General features: G+C 45.6%; 1 protein-coding gene across 1 annotated transcript in view; it reads left to right on the plus strand.

The window, feature by feature from the left end:
- Positions 1-8,161, plus strand: part of SOBP (sine oculis binding protein homolog) — a 94,147-nt gene extending 85,986 nt beyond the window's left edge. The window contains exon 5 of the mRNA XM_019473563.1: positions 6,169-8,161. Coding sequence (XP_019329108.1) covers positions 6,169-8,121 — 1,953 coding nt within the window. The 3' untranslated portion in view covers positions 8,122-8,161. The remainder of the gene's footprint in view (positions 1-6,168) is intronic.
- The last annotated feature ends 1,021 nt before the right edge of the window (positions 8,162-9,182 follow it).

Consider the following 9,182-nt stretch of genomic DNA (forward strand, 5'->3'; position numbering starts at 1 on the left):
CGGGTGGTGGGGGGGGGGGGTTCCTTTGGGGCCGTGTCGGGGGGGGGGGGGGGGGGGGGGGGGGTGTCTCCTCGCCTTGCGGCTTTTGGGATGGAGTGGGAGCCTCTGCCTCCACGCCTCACACATCCTGGGTGGGTGGCAGGGTTGGAAACTGCAGGGAAGGGCCTGGGGCACAGTCTGGGCTAAAAGGAAAGGCAACCAGGGCCAGAATGGGATATAGGGAATCTGCAGTGACGTCTGTGAAGCCAGAACATATGCCTGAGCATGTATGAAGAGACAGCAGTTGGATACCACAGTGGGAAAAAGGAGTAGAAACTACTCAGCAAAGTTGAATACATGGATTTTATGCCAGGAAGCAAGGCTTTCATAATCTTCAGTCCCATGTTTCGGCATTTTTGATAAGAGCCTGGTCCTCAGGATGCAATGCAGCCCTCCCTTGTGCAAGGTGTCCCACGATGGCGTTCTCCTGAGCAAGGAGAGGAGCTTCGTTAGTCACCCTCTGGTTCTGGAGAAGCTGAAAAGGGACTGTCTTTGCCCTAGTGACCCCTTTCTGTCCTCTCGCTAAGCTTTACCAGGGAGCTGATATGGGTCCAAAGTGCTGTATAAGGCACAGGCTCTCTTTTCATCGCAGCAGTGGTGTTTGCACGTTACTCATTCCTGGTTTCTCTCGGGCTGATATAAATACCTCCGCAGACAGATTTTTGCAAATATATTTCTTAATAAAGTAGTGTCTGATACTAGATTATTGTTCAGAGGTTAGTGGTGGACTGCACTAATGGGTGAACTTTGTGCCTGCATTTGACAGCTGATGAACATATTCATTACCCTGTGCCTAAAGCCCAAGCGTGGCCCTTTTAAGCGCGGCAGGATGCCTGTGTTGTGCCCGCGGGACAGCCTCGTGGCCACGTCTGGACTCCGCTTTGGATGTTTCTATCAAAATAAAGATACGGATGCCAACAGGAATGGCTTTTTTCCCCTCTTTGTATTAGAGAAATCAGAGCGTTACAGGATCCCTCGGTCCTGGCTTCCTTGGTGTTCCTGTATTGGGTGCGAGTAGTGTTTCTGCTGATGCAGTGTCTTCTGAGTCGTCTCCTGGTGTAGATTGCTGCGTGTTTCGCAGGAAAGCGGATCAATGGTATCAAGTCATTGAGCTTATAAGTAGCACACTGGCAACCCGCCACTAAAATATAAATACATTAAATGTACTGAAGGAAATGTTCATTCTGTTGTTTAGCGTTGGACATGCCCCAGTTAGGTAAATTTAATCTTCTTGAGGGTTGTTGCGTTACAGCTGAATGAGATAGGCAGTTATCTTATTACTGATCTTTCTGTCATTCAGGGTTTGTGTTCTGGCATTCGCGGTGTGAAGTGTGCTTGCCCAAGAGCGGTCCTAGGAGTATTTTCCAAGGGAAATGAAGGTGCGTAGAGGATCTGTTAGCACCTTGCAAGGTCTGACCCTTTGTCTCGGAAATGTTCACTCTCCTTGTCAGTCACACCACTACCGGTCCCACCTCCTTTTGGGTAGAAATGTGCAAAATGGTTGCTTCGCCTATGTTTGTTAGGAAATGTCTGAAACTTGGCCTCGAGGCATTTATTTTCTTCCCCTGTATTCCTTTTGTTAACTTGTGCTATGGGGTTTTCTGCCACAGTTCCTTCCAAAATCCCTGGCCGTGCCTCTGCTCCTGTTGAGGTCAGGGGCAAGGCTCCTGCCGACTCCAGGGTGAGCGGAGGCCAGCATTAAGCGTCAGACTCAAAGCCGATATTGATTGCATTAAAGAGGAGTCTCTCCATTGTTTTCCACGGGTGCTGGGTCAGACCCTCCCAACGTGATCCCGCAGCATTAACTCTCGTGACTAATCCCGCTGAAAACCGGGGAGCTACTCCACTGCGTAAGCACTACCAAATCCAATGCGCAGCGTTAACAAGCACTCTGCAACAGTTCAGCTCTTCTCTTGGTTGTACGGTGGAGGGAAAAGATGAGGCAGGAAAAGGAAAGCAGAAGGAATAAATGAACAGAGAGATTTTGAGCTGGTTGTGAAGAATGACGATGTTCTGTATGGAATGCAAGTACTTAAAAAAATAAGACATTGGCTGTGTGTTTTACAGATAAGAAAATGTTATTTTATTGAACGGAAAGATATATATGTTTCACCTATCACATCTGAACTAATCAGTGTAGGCTTTTAGAAGAAGTCTGTAATTACTCTGAGCACGTCATTAGTTAGATGTAAAATGAATGATATTGCTCTGTTTTATTACCTCTAGTGATATAGCCATTTGTATCATAAATTCATTGACCTCATTTTAAATGATCAATCCTGTAAGACAGACTTGATTCATTAATTCTTAAGTGACATTTTTTCTCCTCCAGTAATTTTCTCCTCATCGTAGGGACTGTTTTTCTGCCTTTTAGTATGGTATTGTAAGGTGTCATATTACCTGTGTATGACATGCACATTTTATACTTGTATCTTAAATAAGCAGCATAGACTGACTGCTTAGACACAAAGAAAGAAAGAAAGAAAGAAAGAAAGAAAGAAAGAAAGAAGGAAAGAAAGAAAGAAAGAAAAAGAAAATAATGAAGTACATGGATGTAGTAGATAGACATTTCTCACTGATGTTAACTTCAACACTTTGAGATGTTGCATAAAATCAATGAGATAATTATTAGGTATTTGGTCCATCCAGGATGTTCAGAGGAACAGAATCACTGCCTTTAATTTCTGTGGCTTTAATTAATTTTACCTAGTGATAAAATATACAGAACCGTCTCTGATCAATATGTGAGTGAGGCAGGCAGACTTCAGAGTTTCTTGTACCTCAGTGAATTATTAAAAACAGGAGAAATCAGTAGAGAATTTCTAAGCAGGATTTCTAAATATTTTACTGAGGAAGAGAAAATATTTGTTTAGCTACAAGTGACATAGGAGCCTTTAGATAACTTTAGATAAACAAATCAATATAGCAATAAAACTCTAAAGTATTTCAGTAGATTTTTTAACTGATAACTACTAAAACTAAATTATTAGAAAAGATGCCACAAGTTTTTTTGGGGCCGTATTTTTCTTTCAGCCTGTTTAATTAAAGTCACTGAGGGGTCTCTTCCTAGAAAGATAAGGAGGCTGGGTTTACTCTCTCATATTTCTCAGGTGCTTCTTTGGCAGCAGGCTTACAAGTTGGTTTGCTTCCTTTGCCCCGAAGGAAAGGCAAGTCTTAGCTGCACCATCCCAGGACTAAATCAGGGAAGCAGCTGCATCTGGAGTCTTGCCCCATCCCTTACAGCAGCCACCTCCAGGACCGGTCTCCTCATCATCTTTCCGCTGCAAGCAGATGCTGTTTTGGTGGGTGATAGGCTGGGGCGGGCTTCATCCTTCCCCTAGCCTTCCTCGGGAGCCAGCTGGGAGCTCCTGGTACCTCTTTGTGCAGCTCTTGGGGTACATGTGGAGACCCCCTGCCTCTTTGCACAGCCCTTGGGGCAAGAGCATACCCTGCAAGTGGCAGAAGGAATTGCAGTGGTTTGCATCCTGATTCCATACATGCAAAAAGATAGCAGTTTGTGGCTACAGCAGTGAGCTCTCGATCAAAAATGACTTTAAGGTAAATTCAGCAGCTTTACTGAGTTAAACAGTACCTTATTAACTTGCGGTGTAGACTCACAAATTCCCCTTTTGTCTGCTTGGAAAACAGTGGCAAGTCAGAAAATTTCAGGAGGTCAATTATAAGGTGTTTCCATCAGATCATCCTGTGTTGACTTGCCAGGTGGGTGGCAAAACCCATACCCATGCCAAATACTCAGGATGGTTCAGTGCCCACTGCTGCGTGTTTGCACTATTTGCGGCGAGGGGTTGCCCAGCTCCGGTGCTGTCTGCGATGGCCGCTGAGCCTTCCTGCAGGGAGCAGAGGGAGAGCCGATGCCTGGTAAAACCGAGGTCTGCGATGGCCGCTGAGCCTTCCTGCAGGGAGCAGAGGGAGAGCCGATGCCTGGTAAAACCGAGGGGCCCTTGAAGTGGGGCTGCCTCCTCTTTGCTGTCCTCCATGCACTCCTGCTTCCCATCCACCCTATGCTTTGGGGGGATGCATGTGCCATGGCAGCGGAGGCATTTATCTTGACTCTTCTGTGCGTTTGACAGCCTTTTTGTCCACATTTTTTAGGGCACTACATTGTCAGTGTGTGTTCAATGCAGGGCTGGCCCTGTTTGTAACGCACCAGGAAATTTTCTTCCTTGCATGGAGTGTCGTGCTGGCATCCTAATGCCACACGCGTCGAGCAGCACCAGCACCCCCTCTGCTTTATCTCATGTGGCACTGTGTCTGTGTGCCCAAGCTAAAAATCTGGGCCCTGCACTCCCAAACTTCAGGGGTGACTTAATAGTTGCTACTTCTCAAGTAATTGTTTAGTTTGATTTAACCGTTGGGATGAAAACTTCGTGGTAGAGAGAGGGAGTGTGTGTGTGAGTCTGTGAATGGGGTGGGGAGGCAGGAGAGGGAATCAAATAGCAACCCAACTGGATAACCAAAAGGTTGCAGAGTTAAAATAAACAGGCTAATAGCCATAGCATATAGGGGATATGGGTGTGTATATGTGTGTGTATATATAGATGTTAAAGATATATTACTGAAAACTCAAAAATGTCACCACTGTTTATATTAAAGGAAAGCTGAGAGTTAAATGAGATGGGTAATCAGATGCCCGACATATGTTGTTTGGAATTGTTTATATGGCCAATAGTTATTAAAATTAATTATCCTTTTAATGCGGTTTTTTCACAATCATATTCTTTTTTTTTTTTGTTTTACAAAAGATACAGTCACTTCAAAACAAGCTAATATGGGCTATTTCGAAAAGGCAGAACAAGCAATAGCAGGATGATTCTGACATGGTCATAGGCTCAACATGCTGATAGAAAGCACCAAAAATCTCTGTCAACGGAGTATTTTGAGAACTAATGTAAATGGCAAAAATGGGTTTTTTGTGTGTGTAAAATTCTGTCAAAAAAGTAAGGCACTGAAAAATCTGACATCTGTTTATCTGTTTATAGCTATGGCAAGCTTACTCATATTAATTCTTGTTTAAAATGCCATATGAAGGAAAGGCATTTGTGCAAACAAGAGTCATATTTGAATTGTAGATCATGTCTTCACCATCTGTGAGAGCTGTTGGTGTTGCAAAATTAATGTGTTAATGAAATCACAATAATTTCTCTGAAGTAATGGATTCTGAAGCCTAGAATGACTATTTTTTGAACTTTGGTGTCTAGTGGTTTATGACTGGGAAAACCTTTCACAGCTTAATTAGTTCTGCAGCCTTACTTTAAAAAAAATTGGCTATGCCTTCACCACACCAATAGTAACACAGAAATGGATTAAATGGAAAGCAGAGAAACAAAACAAAAATGAGCCTGCAACGCAAACTTTTTGCCGTAGTATCTGAAAAGTTGCTAAACAGGTCCTTGCTTGCCAAGAAGTTTTACTCGAAGTGACTCGTACACAAGAGTGGGCAAAGAGCTCAGAAAATAATTCCAGCTTGCCGAAACATCACAAATTGGGACTATTCAGGTCAGGACAAATGTCCTGACCATTTCCAAGTTTCTCCTTGGAATGAAGGGCAAAGGATGAATGATGCTTTTTGCTTCATGATGCCATTTTAAAATACCACACCCTTTCCAAATTACTATTTGATACTCTTAATAGAATACTAAATGTTACAGTGTGCTGCAGTTTAGCGGAAATTATTTGCATTCATTTCCAGCAACTTTCTGAGTCCTTTTCCAGTTGTCATACTTCTTGTGTAGCATGGCATCCCAGGCGGTACAGGTGTGATTAAAGTACCACTGAGGAGTAATCACAGCCATACTCATATGGATTTTGTATACTTACATATGTGTGTTATAACAGTTTATGCCAGCTGCCATTCTTCTCTGTGGTTTAAGACATATAATGTACTGTATAAGGTAGAATTGAGATCATGCGAGCCAGAAAAGGGAATGTCATTCAATTCACCAATATTTTGGAGCAAAAAAAGCATAGTTTTCACAAACGTAACTATTTTTTTTCTGCTAGAAAAATGATGTGAGTATTTAGAAAGCAACTGAGAAATGACTTTTGAAATAACACTATGAAGAGAAGATTGCTTTTCTTACCTGATTTGATTTTATTACTGTGTTGTAGGTATGTGACTGGTGTAAGCACATAAGACACACAAAAGAGTATCTGGATTTTGGGGACGGGGAAAGAAGGCTTCAGTTCTGCAGTGCAAAATGTCTCAATCAGTACAAAATGGACATTTTCTACAAAGAGACACAGGCCAATCTTCCAGCTGGACTGTGCAGTACATTACATCCTCCAGTCGAAAATAAAGCAGAAGGCACTGGGGTGCAGCTGCTGACTCCAGATTCTTGGAATATACCGCTAGCAGATGCTCGGAGAAAAGCCCCATCCCCAGCGTCTGCAGCTGGCCAAATTCAAGGTCCTGGACCATCGGCGTCTACCACTGCCTCTCCGTCTGACACTGCCAACTGCTCTGTCACTAAAATCCCCACGCCAGTTCCCAAACCTATTCCCATCAGTGAGAATCCAAATATTCCACCAGTTTCTGTCCAGCCACCTGCTAGCATTGTGCCTCCAATTGGTGTCCCACCTCGCAGTCCTCCCATGGTGATGACAAACCGTGGGCCAGTTCCTCTGCCCATATTCATGGAACAGCAAATTATGCAGCAAATCCGTCCCCCGTTTATTCGTGGGCCACCTCACCATGCCTCAAATCCTAACAGCCCTCTGTCAAATCCAATGATTCCTGGAATCGGTCCCCCACCAGGTGGACCCAGAAATATGGGTCCCACCTCTAGCCCCATGCACAGGCCGATGCTTTCCCCTCATATCCATCCCCCCACAACACCTACCATGCCTGGGAATCCTCCAGGCTTGTTGCCGCCTCCCCCTCCTGGAGCTCCTTTGCCCAGTCTTCCCTTTCCCCCTGTCAGCATGATGCCAAATGGTCCTATGCCTATGCCACAGATGATGAACTTTGGATTGCCATCCCTTGCCCCGCTGGTGCCACCCCCGACTCTACTAGTGCCATATCCTGTCATTGTCCCTTTGCCTGTCCCCATCCCCATTCCCATCCCCATCCCTCACATCAATGACTCCAAACCCCCCAATGGCTTCTCCAGCAATGGTGAAAGCTTCATTCCAAGTACCTCCAGTGAGACGCCTGGGGCAAAGCCAACCAATAGCTCTTCATCCCCTCGAGAGTCAAAGCAAGGATCGTCTAAATCCTCTGACTCGTCACCGAGCTGCTCAGGCCAGTCCCTAAATCAAGCTCAAGTTCTTCAGGAGCACAGTAAAAATGAAGTTGTTGACTTGACTGTCAGACCTAGTAGTCCAGTGAACAGTAAGTTTGGTTTCCCCAGTGTGCTACAGGGTCCACAGGACGGTGTGATAGACCTAACAGTAGGCCACCGGTCTAGGCTGCACAATGTTATCCACAGGGCTTTACACGCCCAAGTGAAAGTTGAACGTGAACCTAACAGTGTTGTAAATTTGGCTTTTGGTAGCTCAGACAAAAGGAACTGCAGCGACTGCAGGGACAACTGCAGCCCAGTTGACTCAAAAACGTTACCGTGCAGTGACGGAGCTCACTGCTGTCCTGTCTCCTTGGCCTCCGGCACGCCGGGACTGGAAGCTGGTGCAGCGGTGTGCAACGTCATTGTGAATGGCACGAAGAGCACGGAGGGTTCCAAGAACCCGGAGCCGCCCCAGGAGCCGAAAAAGCCCCAGCCCCTGGAGGAGCTGGCGGTGAGCGAGCTGGAGTCCGTTAAGGAGAACAACTGCGCATCAAACTGCCACCTTGAGGGAGATGCTGGCAAGAAGACTGGGGAAGAGCCCCTTGCTGGGGGAGACAAACAGGACCCAAACCTTAACAACCCAGCAGACGAGGACCATGCGTATGCTTTGCGGATGCTGCCCAAGACAGGTTGCGTGATCCAGCCTGTGCCAAAACCAGCAGAAAAGACTGCTATCGCGCCGTGCATTATCTCAACGCCAATACTCAGCACAGGGCCAGAGGATCTGGAGCCACCATTGAAAAGGAGGTGTCTCCGAATTCGAAATCAGAATAAGTAAAGGTTTGTGTAATCACTACTGCCTTCTGTGTGAGTAGAATGAGTATTTTCAGGTATGAGGTCAAACTCGTGTGGATATGGCCTTTGTGAAACAAGATAGAGATCCCGATTTATCAGCACTTTCAGAAAACTATTGGTATTTATGTTTTAATATTGTTCTTTGTGTTGTATTGCATCTGTACTTGTCAGTACTCCATCCATCAGCAGCCTCATTACACTCTTGCTCACAGAACATTTCGTGATGGTGCTGGCTGTGAAATTATTGTGTTGTGTATGTCAAAGTCAGTGGTTTTCTGCCTAGGATATGGTTTAGGTCTGGGCCATTAATCTGCTTACTTATTCCAGCTGAGTTATGCAGCAACTCAAGCCTTCATGATGATGATTGAAATTACCCTACAGCATAGCATAGAGCAGGACGACCCAGCTGCTTCCTGCTAGCTCAGATCCAATTGACTTACCAAATGGTCATCTCCAACCATCTTACTCTGGTCTGCCTCCAGACCGCACCCTGGCTTTCAGCTGGGCTGTTCTCGGGGGAGTGAACCCCCTCTCCCTGAGCTTTCCTTTCTCGGGTATTGGTGCTTAGGGACTGCCTGCTGTTTGTGACCTGCCTGCTGTAGCTTATCTCAGCAAGACCTGTGCCATGGGGCTTTACTCTCTTACCTGAGGTATCTGCCTTCGGTGCAAGTCTCCCACCTTAGAAGGCAGTTGAGGTTTCCCCCAGCCCTGTGGTTGTTATATGTGCGTGGTTCCTGGTAGGGCTGCAAAGCAAGGCAGAGATATGGGTAAGCCCACCAACAACCATGGCTTGTCCAAGGACAGTGCTCCAGAGGCAGAAACCCCCCCGCCCTTCATTCCCTATTCCCAGCCTACTGAATCCCTCTGATAAAACAGCGCCTTTGTAAAACTGTTAGTTTAATATATGTCTGTTGCTTCAAACCTGTGAGCAAGAAACAAATGTAATTGCATTTGTTTAGATTCACAAGCGTGGAGAGCTTCTTTCAGGAAAAGGGAAAATGGTGGGTGTTACAAGAAATCTGTTCAGCAGTAAAATACTGACGG

This window comes from Aptenodytes forsteri, unplaced genomic scaffold (genome assembly GCF_000699145.1).
Source record: "Aptenodytes forsteri isolate BGI_AS27 unplaced genomic scaffold, ASM69914v1 Scaffold171, whole genome shotgun sequence".
Lineage (NCBI taxonomy): Eukaryota > Metazoa > Chordata > Aves > Sphenisciformes > Spheniscidae > Aptenodytes > Aptenodytes forsteri.